The sequence below is a fragment of the Zingiber officinale genome, chromosome 5A, assembly GCF_018446385.1.
Source record: "Zingiber officinale cultivar Zhangliang chromosome 5A, Zo_v1.1, whole genome shotgun sequence".
Classification (NCBI taxonomy): Eukaryota; Viridiplantae; Streptophyta; class Magnoliopsida; order Zingiberales; family Zingiberaceae; genus Zingiber; species Zingiber officinale.
The window spans coordinates 123,632,370-123,657,955 of record NC_055994.1 but is presented as its reverse complement, the minus strand read 5'-3'; the positions used below and the strand labels follow the sequence as shown (position 1 = coordinate 123,657,955).

General features: G+C 40.9%; 1 protein-coding gene across 1 annotated transcript; it reads right to left on the bottom strand.

The window, feature by feature from the left end:
* Positions 1–14,520: 14,520 nt before the first annotated feature.
* On the bottom strand, positions 14,521–15,318 carry LOC121981570 (cytochrome c1-like). Its single transcript, XM_042534162.1, has 2 exons — positions 15,158–15,318; positions 14,521–15,096 (listed from the first exon to the last, which is right to left on the bottom strand). The coding sequence occupies exons 1-2, from the start codon at positions 15,167–15,169 to the stop codon at positions 14,713–14,715; spliced, it is 396 nt and encodes a 131-aa protein (XP_042390096.1). The 5' UTR covers positions 15,170–15,318; the 3' UTR covers positions 14,521–14,712.
* Positions 15,319–25,586: the final 10,268 nt, after the last annotated feature.

Sequence of the window (25,586 nt, the reverse complement as noted above, 5' to 3'; positions counted from 1 at the left end):
AATCATTGAACGCTCAGAAATGTGCTAGAAAATAAATATTAGAGTTGTTAATTTTCTAGTTCTAGGTGTCTTTTTATAGCCCCTGAAAAATTATATCCGAGGCTGGAAGGTGCCTCCAACAAGCTAGAAGGCACCTCCAGCGAGGCAAGCGAGGATAAGACTTTATCCTTGCTAATGACTACTTTTTGCCTAGTCTAAGGCGCCTTCCATGAAGGCTTGAAGACGCCTTCAAGAGTTTGAAGGCGCCTTCCACCAAGAAGGTGCGAGGGCGCCACCAGCAGCGTTGGAGGTGCCTCCAGCAGCTCCGTTTTGCTCTTCCGCTGCTCCGTTCGGCTAGGTGATTTCTTCCATCCGGAATTAGGCTCACTCAGACACATTTTCGGTTTTCTCCTCGAGCAGACTTCCTCCCCAACTTCTCATCCCTCGAATATCATGCACGTCCTTCTTGTTCACCGGTATACTCTTCCACAGCACCTCGTCCCTTGGATGCACCGAGCTCGTCGACTCCCTTCCCGTGTCATCCTTTTCGCTAGCTGCATCTTCCGTTCGACTTCATATGTTCCTATGGTCCTGCATACTTAGACACAAAGATCAAAATACATAGGACCTAACTTAACTTGGTTGACCACATCAAAACTACCACGAGGTACTAATAATCTTCTCCTTTTTGATGTGCATCAATCCAAGTTAAAGTTAGGGTTTCACAAAATAATAACAAGTTGTAAAAAAAATCTTGCAATACAGAGAATTAACTAAGTTAACAAAAATTACAAAAAATTGAATAATGATAAAAATGTACTGTTCTTACTCCCCCTTAACTTATACTTATCTCCCTTTTTGATCACATCAAAAATATGAAACACTTTTATTGGGGTATCTTAAAAATTTTTTATAACCATTAACTATCTTAACAGTTAGACAATTAAATATTAATTCAATAATTGGTTTCCAGGTTGTAGTGAGACACTAGACCTTCTTGGGTATTAGAACAATAACCACTTCTAGATAAAGCCTTTTAAATAAAATAAATATTTAATTTTCTTTATGAGACTTCTAGGTAAAAAAAATATCAATTTAATCTAAGCATGATCTTGGAACCCAGTATAGGTTCCTACCTACTGTTTTTACTAAAAATTTAGCTGGTACATAACTTCTATGGACTTTTCTAATTTGTCCTTGGTGATTTCTAATATACCAGTTGATTTTACCATAATTTCTAAATCTTGTTTTCTAATAGAAGTTAGAGCATGCATGGTTATCTTTCAATTTCTCTATTTGTGTTTTCAATTTTTTATTTTCTAATTTCAGATTATTAAACAAGTCTAGTGGGCATGCATTAGCTAATTATCTTTTTAAATCAAAAATTTCTTTTTCTAATTTGCATATATTTTTAGAAAGCATTTTGATAAACTCAAAAAATTGCTTAGGAGATAGTGCATGTACCTCACTTACCTTATGTTCTGATGCTCTCCCTTCGTCACTACTTTCTTCAGAGGATCCTCCCCCTTCATCGATGCTCATTTTTGAGAAACTTTCAATGTTCCTCTGGTGATCTGCCATCAGGGCTAGCCCGTCATAGGCTTAAATTTCGGACTCGAAGGACAATGATTCATCCCATGAGACATTCAAACTCTTGTGCTTCGATCTTATTGGTCTTTTACCCTTACCCTTCTCCTTTTTCTTTAGTTTTAGGCAATTATCTTTGATATGCCCTTCTCCTTATCAATTGTAGCATCAGACCTTTCTTTTGTTTTGAAAGTACTTTTTTGCCCGTAACTTATTAAATATATTAGATTTAATGAATTTACTAAATTTTCTCACCATTAGGGCTGCTTCGTCTTCATTAATTGACGCTTCAGAGTCTGGATCATCCATTCATGCCTTCAGGTCAATATTCTGACTAGGCTCATTTTTCAACTCTGCACATCTAGATCCGTGAAGTTCAAAGATAGAAAAAAGATTTTCTAATGAACTAACTCTAGGTCTTTAGATATATAAAATGAGTCGACTATGGATGTTCACTCAGGAGTCCTAGGAAATGCATTTAAAGTATACCTTAATGAATCTCGGTTCGTTACCTTTTCTCTGAGATTCACGAGTCCGGTGATGAGTTCTTTGATCATCGAGTGTAGATGTGCAACTGTTTCACTTTCTTCCTTCTGGAGGTTTGTCTGTTGGTTCCGGAGCAGGTCCCGTTTCGCGAGCTTTGTTTCGGTAGTTCCTTCTTGTAGTTTCAAGAACTTGTCCCAAAGTTCCTTTGCTAATTCGTAATCTCCGATCCGATTAACTTCCTGGGGTGAAAGTACGCTGAGTAGGTGGAACTCGGCTCGTCCGTTCGCTACGAAGTTTGCTCGCTCCTTCTTGGCCCATAGGAATTCTTCATTTTCATTTCCCTGTTGGTCTTTGAGAGCTACAAAATCATATTTAATTATCAAAAGAATTTTAAAATCAATTTAAAAAAATGCCTCCATGCATTTCTTCCATAATGCGAATTCTCCCTCGAACTTTGGCGGGCAAATGCTCTGTTTGGCCATTGTCTCAATGTTTTAATCGGCGGTTAGTCCTTCTGAGGTGAACTTGTCTCTGATATCACTTGTTAGGACCTGTGCGGTCGGTAAGAGGGGGTGAATTGCCTGTTAAAAATAACGTGAACCTGTCTCAATCTTCCAACTCAAATTAGTAGCACACTTTATAAAAAGGAAATTAAACAACTAATAAATTAAAAGACACTAACAAGTTACTTGCTTACAACCTAGGTGGTTGTTAATCTAAGATAGAAAAGAGCACTGAAAAGATTGTTAGGACCAAAAGTAGCTAGAGGGGGGGTGAATAGCTCGTCGCGTTCGCTCGTTGCTCGGCGTTGCTCGTTTCTTCAAGAATATGCAGCGGAAAATACAGAAACAAATACAACAACGCTAACACGGTTGGTTTACTTGGTATCCACCTCACAAGAGGTGACTAGTCCAAGGATCCACACCACGCACGCACCCTCCACTATGAAAACACTCCTTTTCGGTAACTACCGAGGGCGGAGAAGCCCTACAAGACTCTCAGTACAAGAAGAAAGGAAAGGGAAACAAAATACAAGCGCAAAGCTTACAATGAGTACAGAAAACCCTAACCCTAGCTTCTCTTCTTGCCTTTGATCCGCCTCTTGACTTGGAAAGCTTCCAAGATCCTTCAAGAACTGGCGATCTGATCTTTGAGCGCTGGAGGAGGCGTAATCTGGAGTGAATCGGAGAAGCGGTGCCGCAGCCATCACACGCGCCTTTAACGACGCCAGCGGTCGGATCCCGATCGATTCGAATATTTCAATCGATCGGGAGGCTTTGGATCGATCCACGGATCGATCCGAGTTTCTGAAGCGCTGGATCGATCCACGGATCGATCCGGCGCTTATCGCGTGAGGGCCCCCAATCGATCCATCGATCGATTGGGACCTCTGATCGATCCACGGATCGATCCGGAGGCTCTCCCGTCGGATCGATCCACCGATCGATCCGAGCTCATCGACTGATCGATCCAGCACTTGATTTTTGTCCAAAACCAAGTCTCAAACCTCCCAAACCAACATCCGGTCAACCTTGACCTGTTGGTATGTCATGCCTAGCATCTAGTCACTCCCTTGACCTGCTAGGACTCCCTTACCAAGTGTCCGGTCAATCCCTTTGACCCACTTGGACTTTTCTCTGTGCCAAGTATCCGGTCAATCCCTTTGACCTACTTGGACTTTTCTTTCATGCCAAGTATCCAGTCAATCCTTTGACCTACTTGGACTTCCTAACACCAGATATCCGATCATCCTTGATCCATCTGGATTTTCCCTTGCCTGGCTTCACTCACCAGGACTTTCACCTAGCTTCACTCACTAGGGTTTTCCATCTGCCTAGCTTCACTCACTAGGACTTTCACCTGGCTTCACTCACCAGGATTTCCATCTGCCTAGCTTCACTCACTAGGACTTTCACCTGACTTCACTCACCAGGATTTCCATCTGCCTAGCTTCACTCAGTAGGACTTTCACCTGGCTTCACTCACCAGGATTTCCATCTGCTTCACTCACGGGACTTTTTTTCTGGCTTCACTTACAGGACTTTCCTTCTTCCCTCACTAGGACTTTCCTTCCCGGCTTCACTCACCGGGACTTTCATCTGCCTAGCTTCACTCACTAGGTCTTTCATTTTGCCTAACATCCCGTTAGGACTTCGATCAAGTATCCGGTCAACCTTGACCTACTTGACTCTTCTTCAATCAATATCTTATTGTCAAACATCTAAACCCAAACCAAGACTCAGCTTGGTTACCCAGGTCAACCTTGACCTGAGGGATATTGCACCAACAATCTCCCCCTTTTTGATGTATGACAATACCACAATAACACTTACAATCCCATATGTAAGTTAGGCTAATCTCATAGCCTTCTTCTTCATGCCAGTAGGTAATGAAAGCATAAATTAAGCTCTTCATTCTCCCCCTAAGAGGGCAAACTCCCTCTAGGTAATGAAAGCCTAACTTACTCCCTTTCATGAGTCCTTTCATTCTCCCCCTATGACCTTCCCATAGGTAATGAAGGCCTAAGCTTAACCATACATTCTCCCCCTATTGGCACACATCAACCCATCGTTGGACACACATCAACCTATGCTCCAATTCTGGGCACACTTCAACAAATCCACTTGTTGAAGACTCTCCCCCTGAAGAGTTGCTCATCGTTGTTCACAACATCACTCGTTGTGATCAACACGATAATGAAGGTCCCATACCCTTCATTTATCCTTAACTTCTCCCTCAATGTAGACAACTACCCAACCTTGAGCATTATCTACCACTTGAGTGTCCACTTGAAATAATGAGGATATTCACTCCCCATTTCTCCCCATTTCAAGTTTAAATGCTCAACCTTGAGCAAGTTCACAACAGAAGGTTAACCACCTTCCAAGGTTCATGAAAAATAATTTTCATGTCTTTAAAGAGTCCCTCCCCCTAAAGACATGGTGGTAACTTCTGTCATTGCACCAACAATGACTTGGAATCCCTAAAACATTAGGAAACCCAAATTTAGAAGTTTTGAGGTTTAAATATTCAAAATTTGAAACAACCTCAACCTAAACTTCTACTTAGTCTTCGTTAACCAATCCATCCTTGTTTTCAACATGAAAACACCCTTTGTATGTATACAAATGTATTTAAGGGGTTTGGAATGGTTACCTAGACTAAAATAGGTTCAAAGATGCTGAAATCAGGCCTTCCCAGCCAAAACTAGCAACTTGGATCGATTGAAGTTGGGTTCCAATCGATTGAACCTTGCTGAATCGATCCACTGATCGATTCAGACTCCCTGGATCGATCGGCTGATCGATCCAGCGAGCTTCTGCTCGCGGGAATTGCCGTTTGAATCGATCCATGGATCGATTCAGGAACTCCAATCGATCCATGGATCGATCGGAGCTCTGATAGTTGCTGAAATTCCATTTCAGTCAACTTCAGAAACCCCTAGAAAATTCTACAAAAATTCAAAAATTATGAAATTTTGTGTAGACATTATTTAGGGCATACTTAATCATGGAAAAATAGCTTTCTATGAAAATACATCATATTTTCAAAGATTGACACAAACTTGAAAACTTGCAAAAACTTTAGTGTTTTCTTCAAGTTTGTGTCTAACTATTCAATGGTGATTACTATCAAAAGATAGCCTTCACCAAGGTTTTCCAAAAACATTTTAAAAACATTTTCAAAACCAATATCCCATCATGTTCCTTGGGCATAATGCACATGACTTGTACATTAGCTTTCCCAATGATGGGAAAACACATAACTATGTGTTTTGATGAATTTAAAACTCAAAGGAATGCACTAAATCAACATCTTGAGCTTTGTTCATCATCCTAACATCTCACTTGTATATAATATGCACTAAAACACATACAAGTCACCTTAGAGGTCTTTGTGAGATGTAAAATTTGGTTTTGCCCTATTCTAGGGATCATGCATATCTATCTAGGCATTTTAGAGATATTAGACATCCACCCAGGATGTCACTTGTTAATAAGTGTCGTTAAATGCCATTCGTCCTTAATTACAAGGAATTAAACTAAATGCATGATTACGTTATGGCATACATCAACAGAAAATAATTTTCAAAAGAAAATATCCTATTACTACATGATGTATGAATGTCATGACATGGTATTTTTGGATTTTCCATAATAAAACATGAATGCAAAAACTAGACATGATGTCATGGCATATGATGGGCAAACAATCATGGCAAGATTTAGCATAAATAAAATATACCTAGATTAACTATCTAAGTATCCTTAAAGTCTTAGCTAAACTTACACCTTAAACCTAGATTGCCCTAAAGTGCTACAAGAGAATGCCAAAACCTAAATTGGCATTTCTAATTTCCTTGATTTAATGTATGCCAATTGAAAATAAACATGTCCTCAAATGTTGGCATATTCCATGTTTCCTCAAGAGTAGCACTTTTAAATTTAAGGCCCGGATTGCCTTAAATTGCCTAAGAACATACCAAAATCTCAACTTGATAGTTCTTATGGTTTTCCCAATTTGTGCCATTTTAAGATAAAAATAATTTTTCACCATTTGGCACATTTTACTCTTTCAAGGAGTAATCAATAATTCCATTTCATTTTCAAAGGTTAACTAAAACCTTGAAAATGCTCCTTAAATGTCAATTTCCTCAAAGTTGGGTTAACTACCCTTCTAATCGGAGTTGACACTCTCTAACCCATCTATGGGGTAGAGAAGATGCTCCTAGGAACCCAACACCTATTGGTGCTCCTTGGATGCTCTAGGTACTCAATAGGGATAACTTCCCTAGATACCTTCCTAGTGACTTTGTTGAGCTTCTTAGAAGCCTTGGTCACATTTTCTAGGTCAACTCTAGGGATAACCTCCCTTGTGACCTTGTTTGTGACTTTCTTAGACTTCTTAGAAGCCTTAGTCACATTTATTGCAAAAATACTCTTAGGGATGACTTCCTTAGTATTTTTGGCTTGACCACTAGACCTAGGGTTTGTTCCATAACTATATGGAACTCTATGGTAAGAGGGCATATCCTTCTTAGCCTTTGGCTTGTATCCCAAACCTCTATGGCCATTGGATGGCTTTTGTACCCCTAGACCTAGGTTATGCTCATTTTGCCCTAATAGGATATTTTCCATCCTTTTTAGGGTCTTTTCAATTTTATCAAGTCTTGACCTCAAGACTTGATTTTCCATCACTAAGTCCTTAGTTCTTGGTTTTCCATTAAGTTCATGAGCATTTTTGTTTCTAGGCTTGTAGCTGCAATCCTTAGAGTTTTTACCTAGACTTTTACCTACATTCCTAGTCTTAGGTGTAGTAGTTTTAGCATGAAAAGCTATATGTTTTTCTTTAACGCTATCATGCTTTCTATTTTCATGGTAAATAGCATTAAAATGATAGAAATTTGACCTAGCATGCTTTTTACCATTTTGTAAGGGAATAGGCTCAATGAAAGTTACCTTCCTTTTTACCTTAGAGGCTCCCCCTTGACTAATGCCTCCTTGAGCCTTGACCATCTTCTTCCCCTTGGGGCATTGACTTTGGTAATGCCCTTTTTGGTTGCAAGAAAAACACACAATGTGCTCCTTGCTCCTTTTTATTCCGGGGATGGTCTCCTTGGGCTTCTCCTTGCCTTTTTGTGCCACTTGGCCCTTCTTCTTGGCCAAGTTGGGACACTTGCTCTTATAGTGCCCATGTTCCCTACACTCAAAACATATTATATGATTTTTATTTTTAATTGAAACATTTATACCTTCTTGTATAGGGATGGCACTTGCTCCTCCATTTGATATTTCTTGAATTTCGGAGGTGGCACCATCTTCTTCTTCTTCACTTGACCCGGATGTAGAAGCTTCTCCTTCTTCTTGATCCGGCGTCACCAAGGATTGCTCCCCCTCAATCCTAGAGGTGGAGGCTTCATCATCTTGAATATGAAACAAGGAGTATGCTCCCTCCTTGTTCCCTTCGTTGCATTCCCTTGAGGATGAAGCTTCTTGGATCTCCTCTTCTTCGGAGGTTGAGCATCTCTCAACCTCGGAGCCCTCCTCTTGGTCTTGCTCCAAAGAGTCACCCTCTCTGGATACTTCTTGCTCTTGTACAGTGGAGGAGATCTCTTCATGAAGCTTGGCCAATTTGCTCCATAGTTCCTTCGCATCTTCAAATTCTCCAATTTTGCAAAGGATGGTGCTTGGCAATAAATTAACCAAAAGCTTGGTCACTTTGTCATTGGCCTCGCACCTTTGAACTTGCTCTTGGCTCCACTTGCTCCTTTTGAGTACTTTGCCCTTGGAATTTGTGGGAGCTTCAAAACCTTCCATGAGAGCAAACCATTGCTCTATCTCCATCATAAGAAAATTTTCGATTCTTGATTTCCAAGAATCGAAGCTTGTAGATGAATATGGTGGAGCCACCCTTGTGTCAAATCCAAGTCCATCTTGGAATTGCATCTTGAAGTTGAGCTTGATAAAATCTTGAACTTGAAGAATTTGCTCCAACTTCTTCACCCCTCTAGCTTTTCTTGTTATGCTTGACCCTTCCGGCGATGATTCCGGTGAAGAGCGGCCTCGCTCTGATACCACTTGTTAGGACCAAAAGTAGCTAGAGGGGGGGGTGAATAGCTCGTCGCGTTCGCTCGTTGCTCGGCGTTGCTCGTTTCTTCAAGAATATGCAGCGGAAAATACAGAAACAAATACAACAACGCTAACACGGTTGGTTTACTTGGTATCCACCTCACAAGAGGTGACTAGTCCAAGGATCCACACCACGCACGCACCCTCCACTATGAAAACACTCCTTTTCGGTAACTACCGAGGGCGGAGAAGCCCTACAAGACTCTCAGTACAAGAAGAAAGGAAAGGAAAACAAAATACAAGCGCAAAGCTTACAATGAGTACAGAAAACCCTAACCCTAGCTTCTCTTCTTGCCTTTGATCCGCCTCTTGACTTGGAAAGCTTCCAAGATCCTTCAAGAACTGGCGATCTGATCTTTGAGAGCACCGGAGGCGAGTAACTGGAGTGAATCGGAGAAGCGGTGCCGCAGCCATCACACGCTGCAGCTATAAACGACGCCAGCGGTCGGATCCCGATCGATTCAATATTTCCAATCGATCGGGAGGCTTTGGATCGATCCACGGATCGATCCGAGCGTCTGATCGCAGCTGCAGATCGATCCACGGATCGATCCGGCGCTTATCGCGCGAACAGCGTCCCAATCGATCCATCGATTGGGACCTCTGATCGATCCACGGATCGATCCGAGCTTCTGATTGGGGCTGTCGGATCGATCCATCGATCGATCCAACTTGATTTTGTCCAAAACCAAGTCCCAAACCTCCCAAACCAACATCCGGTCAACCTTGACCTGTTGGTATGTCATGCCTAGCATCTAGTCACTCCCTTGACCTGCTAGGACTCCCTTACCAAGTGTTCGGTCAATCCCTTTGACCCACTTGGACTTTTCTCTGTGCCAAGTATCCGGTCAATCTCTTTGACCTACTTGGACTTTTCTTTCATGCCAAGTATCCAGTCAATCCTTTGACCTACTTGGACTTCCCAGCACCAGATGTCCGATCATCCTTGATCCATCTGGATTTTCCCTTGCCTGGCTTCACTCACCAGGACTTTCACCTAGCTTCACTCACTAGGGTTTTCCATCTGCCTAGCTTCACTCACTAGGACTTTCACCCACCGGGATTTCCATCTGCCTAGCTTCACTCACTAGGACTTTCACCTGGCTTCACTCACCAGGATTTCCATCTGCCTAGCTTCACTCACTAGGACTTTCACCTGGCTTCACTCACCAGGATTTCCATCTGTCTGGCTTCACTCACCAGGACTTTTTTTCTGCCTGGCTTCACTTACCAGGACTTTCCTTCTGCCTGGCTTCACTTACCAGGACTTTCCTTCTGCCTGGCTTCACTCACCAGGACTTTCATACTGCCTAGCTTCACTCACTAGGTCTTTCATTTTGCCTAACATCCCAGTTAGGACTTCCCAGTCAAGTATCCGGTCAACCTTGACCTACTTGACTCTTCTTCAATCAATATCTTATTGTCAAACATCTAAACCCAAACCAAGACTCAGCTTGGTTACCCAGGTCAACCTTGACCTGAGGGATATTGCACCAACAAAGATCTCATTCGTATAGGCAAAGAAGTCTATTACACTCGTTGAATGCTCAAAACTGTGCTAGGAAATGAATACTAGAGTTGTTGTTGATTTCATAGCTAAAGGGGTCTTTTGTTATCTCTTGGAAAATTCTATCTGAGGCTAGAAGGTGTCTCCAACAAGATGGAAGGCACCTCTAGTGAGTCAAGCGAGGATAAGAAATTATCCTCGCTAACGACCACTTTTTGCCCAATCTAGAAGGCGCCTTTAATAGTTTGAAGGTGTCTTCCACCAGAAAGGCACAAGGGCGCCTCCAACAACTCTATTTTGCTCTTCCGTTGCTCCGTTCGCCTGAGTGATTTCGTTCATCTAGAATTGGGCTCACCCAGACCCATCTTTCGGTTTTCTCCTCAAGCAGCCTTCCTCCCCGACTTCTCATCCCTCGAACGTCGCACACGTCCTTCTTGTTCACCGGTGTACTCTTCCGTAGCACCTCGTCCCTCGGATGCACCAAGCCCGTCGGCTCCCTTCCCCAGCCATCCTTCTCACTAGTTCTGTCTTCTGCTTGACTTCTTGTGTTCATAAGCTCCTGCACACTTAGACACAAGAATCGAATACACAGGACTTAACTTAACTTGGTTGATCACATCAAAACTACTATGAGGTACTAACATTAATAAACTTGAAAATGATTAGTTCATTTCATGATTAGTGCATGTTTAATTTAATGATTAGTTTATGGAAAGAAGCCTAAAAACAAACTGACTTGCTATAACTATTGCAAGAAGGTCACTTTGCTCAGGATTGTACTAAGCCGAAAAATGTAGATCTATGTTTAATTGCTTTTCATGAGCATTATGTTTCTAATTCAGTGTTGTCAGCTATTTTTTATCCTTTGTGGATTATAAATTCAAGAGCAACGAACCATGTAGCTCATGATCAAGCTATATACATGGATGATTGTTGGGTATCGACTGATAATAAATGGATAAATATTGGAAATAATGCAAGGATTGAAGTAAAAAAAGTTGACACTTGCAACCTCAACCTACGTGGTGGATGTATCTTGTTTTTACATTATGTCCTTTATGCTCCTGAGATTCAACGAAATCTGATCTTTATTGCTTGTATTCTTGATTTGGGTTATTGTATAAACTTTTTTAGTCAATATGTGGAACTTCAAATTAATTCTATGTTAATTATCTGTAATTATAAAACGAATGGTTTCATAGTTCTTGATGTTGAACTAGATATTAATTATGGAATTAATGGCTATTTTTTCAAACATTGCTCTTACTAGTGATGTTGATATTAATGATGAAGTTTGACATGCTAGACTAAGACAATTGGATAAAAATGAATGAATAAATTAGCTAAAGAGGGTTTATTAGATACTTATGCTAAGATTGATTTGTCTATATGTGAGCAATGTCTTGCTGGAAAAATAACTAGGAAACCATTTGGTAAGAATATTAGAGTTGAATCACTATTACAATTATTTCATTCGGATATTTGTGGTTTGATGAATGTGAAAGCTAGACATGGAGGTTTCTATTTCACTACATTTATTCATAAGGTCACATGTTTTGGTCATGTGTATTTAATTTCTCATAAATTTAAAGCATTAGGTTGCTTCAAACGTTATTTGAACGAAATTGAGAATCAATTGAAATATAAGGTTAAAACCTTACACACTGACGAGAAGTTGGAGCGGAAGGTTGCTCGAGAAGGCCGAAATTGGGTTCGGGTGAGCCTTATTTTGGTTGGCCGAAATCACTCAACCGAGTGGAGCCGGAGCGGAAGATCCGGACCGAAGTGAGCAGCACCAGAGCAGAGGGCTCGGACCAGAAAAAGTCAACTGTGTTGACTTTAGTGGTCTGGGCGCCCGGACCCAATCCGAGCTCCCGGACCAGTCCGAGTACCCGAAGCGATTCTAGGCGCCCGGAACCCGACTTTTGATCGGATCGTATTTGACCGCGATCCGTTTCAAAGGGGATAAAATTTTATCCCCTTCCAGGCACCTGGAACCCTCCAGGCGTCTCGATGAAGGCTATAAATACATCCATGGTCCAAAAGCTTTTCAATTCAACAAGCAATTTGATATTCAACACTTGTGCGCTTCTATTGTTTAGTTTAACTTCCTTCTTTCCGTGCTTACACTGCTGTAAAAGAGACTTCTCCGTTTGAAAGAGAATTTAGTGCGATCATCTTCCTTGGATTAATAACCTCTCCGGTTGTAACCAAGTAAACTCTGGTGTCTCTTTTCTTTTGAGTTCAGTCTTTAATTATTTATACAAGTATTATTTTAAAAGTCCGAGAAGGGTATCTCTTTTATATTTGTGTAGAGGTATTCAACCCCTCGGACAGCTGACCACCAACGGTCGCCAACACTTCTTTTTTGTATGCCACCCCAAACGGTCGAGCTTCCGGACCCGCTGGCAGGTCGGCTTACCACCTTAACCCGATCTGAAGAAATACAAGAACCACTCGGACTACCTTCATGCCGCATCCATGCTAGTCAACTAGAAGTATGACATCCACAAGTTGCTGCTTGAGGGTGTGTTGTACATCTTTGGCCCGAGTCTAATCCGCACTGGCCTCCCGATCAGCTTAGGTAAGAGATTCCATGTACGTCTTTCCTTTGATTCTAACTGATTTTTTTGCTTCTTTTGCAGCCGAAGTCATGCTGCGTGCTCGGATGTCCAGCCTTGATAAGCTTCAGAACACCGAGATTGAGGTGGTTGTTATTGAAGAATTGGCGATCCGCGGCCTACATTCGGTCGACTCTCAAGATGAGAGCGCAGTGACTCCCGCCTTGGCGAGTGGAGGGGCAGCTAGCCGAGCTCCCAGTGTTGAGGTTGCTGGCGGCTTGAAGCAACCATCCGAGCAAGTGTCTATCGTCCGATCGGAGAGTTCAGGCTCCTCTGGCGAGCCGTTGTTAAGGTGCAAGAGGCGCTGAACAGTCTTCGCGCTCTGCTGCTTCGGCAGTGGGATCTGCCGAAAGGGTCAAGGTCGGCACCTCAAATCCCTCCGCAGTTCCTGATACCACGCCCAAGATATCCTTCGACCGGACTCCTTCGGTGGTCGAGCTGTCGTAGGAGCCTATTGCCACAAAGCCCTGGGCTTCCAGGACGCCATCGCAGCCATTGAGGGTTCGACGATCGGTCATCCTCCAGGCATTTGCATCCCGAACGAGCGCTTCGTCCGAAGAAGATCCTCGCTCTTGGTTGGCTTGGGCTATCTCAGAGGGTGTTTGGAACAGTGTCCGATAAAAAGGTATGGGCGCGGGTGGTGCCTCTCCATGCGTGCCGGTTGGCACTCGGTTCTGCCCCCAGATAGAAAGTTGCTCCAGGGTCCTCCTGTGCTGCTCGGCCTCCTGCGACGGGCTTTTCCTGAAAAGATGTATTAGTAAAGTGTCCCTGACACAATACTTTAACGAGCCGAGCATATCTCTGAAGTGACAGTGGAAGCTTCTGCCGTACGATATTCTGTCTGAATCAGCCGCCAACCATGTCGTCTGTCAGTGGCGCATGCTCCCAAAAAGATAATATCCAGCTAGCGGTGTCTTTTACTGGACTAAGCGGGATAGACGCTTGAAGGATAACTGCTCGGCTTGGGCTCTTACTTTCTGCTTGGCTGAACGTATTATCTGGTCAAGCAGGAAAGCCGCTTGACGTGCCCTTGCAAAAGTCTTTCTGAGCGTCGGAAGCTCGGAACCCCACCGAGCTGTTATGATGTCGGTTCAGGTCTTCATTATCCGGATCGTGTGAGCGTGCTATCCGATCAACCAGTGGTATAGGGGTATTTGACCATATTAACTCTGACCTCCATCATGACACTGACTTTCACTATGACAGCGAGGTGGGGCTTTCCCCCCTTATCACCACATCATCGAGTATTATAAAATTTAAACTTAATTTATTTATCTTAACGAGTCTCATCAAATAAATCCAAATAAATTTTTATCGAATCGAAATCCTAATACTTCAAGAACCATTTAATTTATTTAGATCCTTCCTTGTTCCTTGTTCCTTGTTCCTTGTTCCTTGTTCATTGTTGCGTAACCTCGGTCATATCCTTTTCACAAGCGCTGAGTTGCAAAGTGAAATGGAATTCATTAAATTAGGGAGAGGATAAAGGATGAGGTCTCTGTCAATGAGTGTCTGATAAGAGGATGAAAATGAAAGGACATGTAAGTCATGCAATTAATTAATTAAAGAGATCATCAAGTGGGAGAAATTATCATAATGAGAGATTCGTTTAGAATGAATTTGATTCTATCTCTTAATTAACTTAAAATTAGTATATAATGATTATATTAAAATCTAATAGCATTAAAATGGCATAGCATCGACCAACAAATTTAAGAAAGAAACTCTTTATAATAATACTAATTACAGACATTAAATATCTAATCTCCATCAACAATTCATGCACACACTCACATTAACCAATAACAGACCCACTAAACACACTTTAATTTTTACCATTAACTATTAATTATCATGCTTAATACAGACTCTTATTCCGTCGATCATGACGCAGATCCTCTTACTACTCATCACTGGCCTCCGCAGCCTCCTCGGTCGGCGCCGCCGCCTCTTCCTCTGCCTCCGCCTCCTCGTCCGGCGCTTCCTCCTCAGCCTCCGGCTCAGCTGCCGCCGGTTCACTCTCGGCGGCTGGGTCTTCGGCGGGCTCCTCCTCAGGCTCCGTGGCGACCGGAGCCTCCGCTTCTGCCTCCACCTCAGCCTCAGCCTCAGCCTCTTCTGTTACTGGTTCCTCTGCTTCCGTTGCAGCCACCACTTCTTCTTCTCCTCCTCCTTTGGGCTCCTCCTCAGCAGCCGCTTCGGCCTCGGCTTCTGGCGCTGGCTCTGGCTCATCCCCGAGGGGAGCAGGTGGTTCCTCAACCAGGTCCCCGATTACCGGAGCTGATTCAACCTGCAAATCAAACATATAAGACGATAGCTGAAGAGAATCATAATTTTTAGTGGACACTCACCGCAGCAGCCATGGGAGCTATTGATGAAGAGCAAAGGAAGAAGAAAGAAGAAGGTGGTGGGGGAGATCGTGTAGAAGGAGAGGGAATTTATAGTCCTCCCACGGATGCAGCTTCAGTGTCGGCTCCCTGCACAGTGCAGTTCAACTCCGGGTCAGACTGGACGGCCCGACCGCTCTAACATTTTGATCCGGTCGGAATGGGACGAGAAGTCAAGAGGCGGGGTCCGCCGGGGGTACGGGCGTCACGCCACCGGTCGGCGCCTGGTGGGCTCGCGACGAGACGGGTGGGAGCCACTCTCACGTGGAGGGAGAGCTTGGGCTGGCCGGGTGGGACCCACTCTCTACGCTACCAATTGATTTGTCGACGTGGGTTAATTATTTATTTATTATTATATATTTTTTTAAAAAAATAAAAGGAATCTTGCTTTGTATATAATAGATCTTGCGTGAGATACAATGTTCGATTGATTAGATTTTTCTAGGTCCAGTGTGGTTTTTGTCGTATCTATTTGTGATCTTGATCTTGATCATTGAAACGCTTTGTTAAACCTTTCTATTTGCAAATTATTTTGTCGATAAGATTCATTGAGATTTGTGATAAGGTAATATCATCATTTTGTGGAAAAAAATAAAATAAAATCTAAAAAAAGAAAATGAACAATTTAACTCTTTTTCACTTCAATTGGTGAGATATTCAACTCCAAGGAATTATAGAACAATGGAAAAAATATTGTAATCTAATGAGTTTTAATATCTGGCGCAACAGAAAATTATAGTATTTTAAAAAAAAAATTAAATAAATAACAAAAAAAATTCTAAAAATATTTTCTATAATTTTTTATAGTAATTTCTTGTTTGAGTAATTTTTGCTTGTATTCTCTTCAAATTTTAAATGTACGAACTTGGCCCCTTAGGACATCTCAGATGATGCAAGTTTCTACGATGCCATATCAAAATTAAAAAATTTTACTTTTCTCCCTATTATAAAAAAAATATCTTAATAACTCTTTTACGTGTTTCATACTTTCTTATAACTCCTTTATTTTTAATTTTTCAAAATAAAAACTAATATAAAAATATTTTAATTGAAAAAAAGAAAGAACAAAGAGCAGCTCTCTAAACAAAGTCAGTCTCTACCAGGAAAAAAAAAATCTCTCCAACTATGAAAGGAAGCTCCGTCATCGCTGTCACGCATATGCTCTTATCAATTACCACACTTACTTTAATTGACTATGTCTTAATAAAGAGATTTTGGATAAAATCTTTGCAGGTAAGAGTATTTATCTAATCAACTCTTATTCTCGTAAAATACTTAACTCCCTTAGTTTGTTCATATGTTTTTTCTTGAAAGAAAATTTGAACCTTTAAGGGTCATCAAATATTTTTTTGCCAAAAGGATTTAATGATCCTCGAGAGTTTAGATTTCTTTTTGTTAGACAATCTTATCATCGGAGTTACAAGGAAATTTACTAAATTGAAAATATAAATTCTGTTGGATATAATTATCCTTATTTGGTGGACTTATTTGTAAGTTACATACGTGAATACGATCCGAACCCTTTAAAGTGATCTAACTTATGTCTAGTGGATTTCGGGTAATTAGATGTGGATCTCATATGTGTAGAACCTATAGTCCTGCATCTATTATCATCGATGGGTTGATAATAGATGTGCACTATATAATGGGTTGGTTCCCAAAAGATTAAGGTAATCTTGAGATGTCTCTTCGTTCCCATTGACAAAGAGAATCCGGCGCCATCAACCCTAACTTCTCCGGAAGGCCAACCTTCTTCTCCTCCTTCTTCTTCCGCAGGATTATTGGATCGACAAGCTTTGCACGAAGAACTATGACGATTCCGCTGCATTCAGGTTCTTTGTAATTACAGTTTTATTTCCTAATTATGTCGTGTTCTCGATGAAACGAAGATTCATGCTCATATGTTCTTGTTTTTTCTATTCGAATTCTTACTTTGATTGTCTAAAATTCATGCGGCTTAGGTTTTACGAGAACCATCAATTGGTATCAGAGCCAAGTTTTTGTTTCATCGTTTTTATTGGCTATAAAGTTTGAATTTTTCGTCGATTTATTGTTTGTATGCTAAATTAAGTTAAATCTAGGAAAATGCTTGATCTTCCATGTAGTAATGGTGTGATAGATTGATTTGGTCGACCAATATATTACCAAGTCTAAAACATCGAACAAAATTGATGGAAATTGATTAAGAATTTTTCTTAATTTATTTTCCCCTTAAATTCGTGACTATGTCAATCATTAATCGATTATAATTATTTTTTAATCGATTGAGGTTATTATTATTATTATTTTTTATTAAGTTTTTTTTTTTCTTTCCATAAAGGTTGTTGTTTTAACAAAACAGTATCGAAAAAAAATCGATTTTTATGAAACACGGTTTCGTGAAACAGTAATAAACTGTTTCATTAAAAACAATGTTTTTTTTTTAAAAAAAAAAATAATAATAATAATTTCATATAATAAAATAATAATACATTAAATATTCCTTTTATGCATGCATAATTAAAAGATTAAATAGCATGAAATAATACTATTTAATTATAGAACTAAAGAAATTTTTTAATTTCTTATGGAATGTTCTATATACAATCATATAATCGCATATAGTAGATTTTCAGATCGATTGGGATAATTGATTGGATCTATCAATCGACTACCATAAGATATCAATCGATTAATAAACCTAATTTCATATTGTTAAGGCTGATTAAATAATTTCTGTTCGAATTAGGTTCCTAGATTTTTTTGAGTCTATCTACACAACGTGCTACTAAGTTGAACTAATGTGTCAGCCCAAAGGAAGACACCTTAGGTAGGTTTATTGCATTTTGTGTTGGTAGACGTATATCTATGCTAAAAGTAATCGACCCAAAGGAAGGTTACTTTTATGCCGGATATATGCATAAGGTAGCTTACAACTATAAAACAAAATATTACATTGTCTAGATCATGCACACAATATATCGACCCAAAAGAAGGCATATTATGTGGCCGATTAAAGTCGTTGTAAGCTATAGACCAAAATATAATTCATATAAAGTATCATATTATGCGCACAAATGGGTCGGCCCAAAGGAAGGCACATTGTGTGACCAATTAAAGTTTGAGTTATATTAAAGAGTATCACTAACAAATAATGTGTCGGCCCAAAGGAAAACACATTATGTTGTACTTGGTATCTCATAAATAGCTCATTTATATGCATTTAAAATTTTATTTTATTTGCATAATTTTATATTACTTAATATGTTCTTGGCTTTAGTAAAATCGTGAGCTTAAATAAATTTCTCTCTTTAATTTCAGTGCAATCTGTAACTGCCAACATTAATAACAACCCAACACTAATTGGTTCGAATTTTACTAAATGGAAAGAATACGTAACCGTAGTCTTAGGCTGCATGGACTTAGATTATGCATTAAGGAATAATCGCCCCACACCTTTGACTAGTACTAGCACTATAGAGCAAAGGGATGAATTTCAGCTGTGGGAGAAATCAAATCGTATGTTTCTAAGTATCATGAAACTTTCCATACCGGTACCAATAAAGGGCTCAATAACAGAGGGAGAAGATGCTAAGAGTTTCCTGAACCAATTAGCAAACCAATTCACCTCAAATGAAAAGGTCGAGACTACCACACTTCTTACGAAGTTGGTAACCATGCGGTATAATGGTAAAGGAAACATAAGGGAGTCCATTATGGAGATGTCCAATATAACGATAAGTCTGAAAGCACTAAAACTCGATATGTCTGAGGGTATGTTAGTGCATTTCGTCTTGATGTCTCTGCCTGCACGGTTCACTCCTTTTAAGATATCATATAATACTCAAAAGGAAAAGTGGACATTGAATGAGCTTATTGCCCAATGCATGCAAGAGGAGGAGAGACTAAAGATTGAGACATCTGAGAGTGCTCACTTAGCATTTGGTTCTCAAAGTATGAGCAAGAAACGAAGAGGATCAATAAGAAAGGAAAAGGAAAACAAACTGCAGATTTGGGAGGCAATGGCCATAAGGAGCACAAGAAGCAGGATAAGGAATCCACTTGTTTCTTTTACAAGAAGAAAGGTCATATGAAGAAAGACTGCCTCAAGTACGCTAATTGGCGTGTAAAGAAAGGTAAACTTCTCAACTTTGTTAGTTCGGAAGTCAATCTAGCTATTGCACCCACTGACACTTGGTGGATAGATACCGGTGCTACTACTCATATAAGTGTCACTATGCAGGGTTGTCTCAGGAGCCGACTTCCGCTTGATGGTGAAAGATACATCTATACAGGAAATGGAAAGAAGGTTAAAGTCGAGTCGATTGGTGTTTTTAGGCTTTGTTTAGGAACCAATGTCTTTTTGGATTTAGAAAATACATTTATTGTACCGTCTTTTCGACGAAATTTAATTTCAATTTCTTGTTTGGACAAATCAGGTTATTCTTGTTCATTCATAAATGAAATTTTCAGTATTTTCTTTAATTCAGTGTTGGTTGGCAATGGTTCCTTGGTTGATAAGCTTTATAAATTGAACACCTTTACTCCTACAGTTGACAACGTGATAATGTATAGTATAGGTACAAAACGTAAATTGACTAATGAGAATTCTTCCATATTGTGGCATAGGTGTTTAGGACATATATCCAAACAACGCCTAGAAAAGTTAATGTCACATGGAGTTCTCGATTCCCTTGATATGCCAGACTTTGATGTCTGCATAGAGTGTATCAAGGGGAAGACCATTAACAAAAGGAATAAGGGGGCTAGCCGTTGTAGTGATGTTTTGGAGCTAATACATACGGATATTTGTGGGTCATTCCCTAAGGCATCTTGGAATGGACACACATATTTTATTAGCTTCATATATGACTATTCCATATTTGACTATCTGTACCTTATTCATGAGAAATCGCAATGTTTGGACATGTTCAAAATGTTCAAAGCCGAACTTGAACTTCAACTAGGTAAGAAAATTAAAGCTGTCCAATCCGACCGTGGGGTGAATATTACGGTCGATATGATGGATCAGGTGAACAACGTCCATGACCTTTTACGAATTACCTTGTCGAGTGTGGAATTGTGCCTCAATATACCATGTCTGGTACACCCAGTCAGAATGGTGTAGCTGAGCGTCGCAATCGAACCCTAAAAGACATGGTAAGAAGTATGATGACTTTCACTTCTCTACCAGAGTCCTTGTGGGGTGAAGCACTTAAGACTACAGTTTACCTACTCAATAGAGTACCTAGTAAAACAGTAACTAAAACCACATTCGAGATGTGGACGGGTAAGAAGTCTAGCGTTAGACACTTACACGTTTGGGGTTGTCCAACTAAAGCTAGGCCTTATAAGCCTAATGAAAGGAAACTGGACTCAAGAACGGTTAGCTGTAATTTTGTAGGATACTCTGAAAAATCAAGAGGATATAAATTTTATGATCCCTCTAATAGATCCTTCTTCGAAACGGGAAATGCCAAGTTCATTGAGGACAGTGAGAGTTATAAAACCAGAGAAATATCTTTTGAGGAATGTGATGGCAATCCTCCTGTGGTTTCTACTAGTGCGATCTGTAGCGGTATGGTTACCATACCGCACATTATGGGTATCACATATCCAGTAAGCGTAGTAAACCAAGATATTCCCATGACATCTCCAATGCTATTGGAGGAATCTGCCACTGAAATTGAAGTATTGCCTCATATTAATGAACGAGTACCTCAACCACCTCAAATACAAGTGCTTTTAAGGTGATCCACAAGGGAACGGAGAAGCACGAATTCTCGTGATTATGTTTATCTCCAAGAGCATGACTTTGACATAGGGTTGGAAGGTGATCCTACATCTTTCCAAGAAGTCAAACAATGATATGATCCTGAAAGGTGGATTAACGCTATGCAAGAAGAGTTGAAGTCTATGGCGGGCAATAACGTTTGGGAACTTGTCGAATTGCCTGAAGGAAAGAAGCCTGTTGGTTGTAAATGGATATTTAAAACTAAGCGGGATTCAAGGGGTAATGTCGAAAAGTATAAAGCTCGTCTTATTGCCAAGGGATTCGCTCAGAAAGAAGACATTGATTACAAGGATACTTTCTCACTTGTGTCAACGAAAGACTCCCTTAGGGTAATCATGGCACTTGTAGCTCATTATGATTTGGAGCTACATCAAATGGATGTAAATACTGCATTCCTCAATGGAGACATAAAGGAGTCTATATCTATGGTGTAACCAGAGAACTTTGAGTCTAACGACTCAAAGCACCTAGTATGTAGATTAAAGAAATCCATTTATGGTTTAAAATAGGCATCCCGTTAGTGGTACTGGAAATTTGATCAAGTGGTTACCTCATTTGGATTTAAAGAGAACCCTATTTATCAGTGCATATATGCCAAGTTCAGTGGGAGCAAGTTTGCTATACTTGTTTTGTATGTGGACGATATATTGCTTGCGAGCAATAATAAGGGTATGCTGCATCAAACCAAGTCATTTCTATCTGATAATTTTGAAATGAAAGATCTTGGTGAAGCATCATTTGTTTTAGGCATACAGATATATCGTGATCGTTCAAGAGGTATTCTTGGACTTTCACAATAGACCTATATTGAAAAGGTGCTTATAAGGTATGGTATGCAGAACTGTACACCCGGTGACACACCTGTGTCAAGAGGTGACAAGTTCAGCTTGCAGTAGTGTCCACGGCTTGAACTTGAAATAAAGGAGATGGAGCAATTCCTATATGCGTCATCAGTGGGAAGTCTCATGTATGTACAAGTTTATATTCGACCAGATATAGCATTTATAGTGGGGATGTTAGGCAGATTTGTTAGTAACCCAGGATCGTCATATTGGAAAGCGGTAAAGAGAGTGATATGGTATTTGCAAAAACCAAAGGACATATACTCACGTATCGGAGATCAGATCATCTGGAGGTGATTGGATATTCAGACTCCGATTTTGCTGGATGCTTGGATAGTAGAAAATCTACTTCGGGCTATATCTTCATGCTTGCTGGAGGGGCTATATCTTGGAGGAGCGTCAAACAGACGTTAGTAGCTACTTTACTATGGATGTAGAGTTAGTAGCATGCTACGAAGCATCCAATCACGAGATTTGCTGTTAGGACCAGTTGGAAATTGACATGTATTGATCACATTTCATGTAATTTTCACTCTACACATCCACATCTTGATCGATGTCATTAATGATATTGGTATTGTGATTACTGTTGGGGCTTGTTACGATCATATACAGTAGTTATGACCTCTTTAGTCCTATACCAATAAAATTAATGGACCAGATTGTTTATAGGGGTATTTTATACTAATAAAGTTTGATATCAACTAAAGTTTTACTTATATTTCACATACAACTCACATATAGCCCAAGTGAGAGATTGTTGGATATAATTATCCCTATTTGGTGGGTTTATTTGTAAGTTGCACACATGAATACGATCCGAACCCTTTAAAGTGATATAACTTATGTCTAGTTGCGGCTTAGGTTTTACGAGAACCACCAAATTCAACTTCAATTTACCTGTTGAGCGATTTGAGTTGATAATCTCAAACTATCAGCCTTGAATGTTAGGGCGACCAACTGGGTTGCCCTTGTACGAGTGACACTTCTCTGGTTGTAGTTGAGTTCTCCTGAGTACCACGTCGCCGAGTGTGCTACCGCCTGCTGAGTCGGGATGAAAGTCACCCGAGCAAATTGCCGAGTTGGGAAAGGAAGATGCCAAGTACTTGGGAAGTAATCCCGAGTCTAAGTGTAGAACGTGTAGGATCGAAAATGCTAGAGGGGGATGTGAATAGCGCTCGTGACTTTTTTAATTTTTGGAAAACACGATCAAGTAAAAAAAACAATGACACAAGTTGGTTTACTTTGTTTGGAGCCTGTGATGACTTCTACTTTAAAATAAGCACTCATTGAGTACTTTCAATAGACAATCCACTAGTAGTTCAAAAAAGCTTACAATAATTGAGTATAAGAACTACACTGATTTAGAAATAGCAAACAAAATTATATTGACAACTTTTAAAGATCTAAAGTTACAAGCCTATAGTTGTTGGAGCAACATTTGGGCATCGTAGAAGCATTTTCTGGACAACGCGTAGGAGAGAAACTTCTTTGAATTGATGTTCTAAAGTTGCTGGTCGAACCCTTCATTTATAGCCCCGTTCGAGTGCCTAGATCCCCTTCCAAGTGCCTGGATTGTACTAACATAGCGAGCTCTCGTCGAAACTTCATCCTAGAAGTTTATCCACGTCCAAGAGCTTGGACCTTCTCTAGGCACCTGGAACGTTGACGTGGGTCGGCCAGTCATTACGCTCCAGCTCAGCGTGATGATGAGTTTTTGCCTGTCTGGGTGCCTGGAGCAACTCCGGGCGCTCAGACTGCCCAGGTGCCTGGCTAGGCACCCTTCCGGGGGTGCTTCCTCATCGAAGCTTGCCCAGGAACCTAGAGCAACTCTGGGCCCCCTGACCACCTTCCAGCTTTGTCTTTCTTGTAAAAGAAAGTTAGTCCAGGCAACAATATATATAAAGAATAAGTTTTGACAGCCTCCCGACTGTCCAGTTCTGACTTTGAGTTTTGTTGAAACTCTAGGTCGGACCGACACCTACTATTTCCTCTTCGAGGAACGCGTTCTCACCTACTACTCTCAGGCGAGTTTAGCTTTTGTCATACCGGTCTTCCAGACAGTCTGGTTTTTTGCTCAGCATTCGAGACTTCAGGACTTTTCGTTGGACATCTAAACCCCAACCCGTCTAGTCTTCTGCCTGGTGTCTGTGGCTCCCAGGACTTCCACCTAGTGTCCTCGACCCTAAGATTTTGCTCGACATCCTTGACCTTCCAAGACTTTGCCTAGTCCCCTAGATCAAGACTTCGTTATCTAACCACAGCTAAGACTTTTCATCTATCTAGTATCCACTAGGACTTCCTTTGCCTAGCCTCAACTAGGACTTTCACCTTGCCTAAGATCACTTAGGACTTTCTTGCACACTCAATCAAATATGTTAGAACAATAAAAAACCTTAACTTTTAACCCTTTGTCATAATCAAACTTAGGTTTGATCATATGGTGGTTCTTGTACCAACAAAACGATGTCGAGTCACAGAGATGTCGAGCCCCAGTCAGCTAAATGCCCCTACCGAGTCTAAAAAGATAATGTCGAGGCCTAGATATGATACAATTTTCTTAAAATAAATTCGCTCCACCTTCGTCTGTGCTTTGAGGTTATCGTGGGTCATCTATTTTCTAGGATACAATGGTAAATCATGAATCTCCACCAAACACTGGTGATCGTAGCGAACTGAGATAATACTCGAAGGCTATCACAAGTAATCTGTCGAGCAAAAGATGCATGACAGAGAGACAAAAAACTAAGGGAACAAAGTGGATGGAGTTTTCTTTCTGCTTTTCGTTGTGTGTATCTGTCTCGTGGTCACAACCTCTTTATATAGGAGCTCAAATCCGAAGTAGATGTCCCCTCTGGGCAGTTCAGTAGTTAAGGCATGGGGTGTTATGATATTAGGTCATGGAGTCAAAACTTGACGCTGTTGGAACCCCAAGGTGTTTTGATGTGATCAAACAAGCTAAGTTAGGTCCTGCGTTTGTTTAACCTTTGTGTCTAAGTGTGCAGGAGCTTAGGAACACAGGAAGTCGAGCGGAAGACGCGGCTAGTGAGAAGGACGGCAAGGGGAGAGAGCTGACGGACTCGGTGCGTCCGAGGGACGAGGTGTCCGCGGAAGAGTACACCGATGGACGAGAAGAGCGTGCGCGGCGCTCGAGGGACGAGAAACCGGGAAGGAAGGCTGCTCGAGCAGAAGGCCGGAACATGGGTTCGGGTGAGCCCTATTCCGGAAGGCCGAGATCACCCAAGCTAGCGGAGCCGGAGCGAACAGACCCGGACCAAGACGAGCCGAACTGAGACGAGTTGAACTGGAGTCGAAAAGTCAACTTATGTTGACCTTAGGGCTCCGGCCGCCCGGAACCATTCCGGGCGCCCGGAACCGACCGGGGCGCCCGAAATTGACTTTTCAACAGGATCGAGTTTTGACTCGATCCGACCGTTGGGGGATAAAATTTATCCCCCTAGGGCGCCCGGAATCCTTCCAGGCGCCCGGACCAAGACTATAAATATAGCCTTGGTCCAGAAGCTTAAAAAGAACGAACTACTTGTAATCCAGTGCTTTCATTTGTGTTATTTCTTTTTGTGCTTTCAACGTTGTAAGAGGCTACTCCGCCCAGAGGAGAATCAATTAGTGCACCTTCTTTGCCTTGGATTAGCAATCCTCTGATTGCAAACCAAGTAATTCCTCTGTGTCTACTTTCTGTTTTAATTAGTCTATGCCTTTTTAATTACAAGTTCTTTTAAGTTAGTTGAATATCCGAGAAGGGTTGTTGGTTTTATTT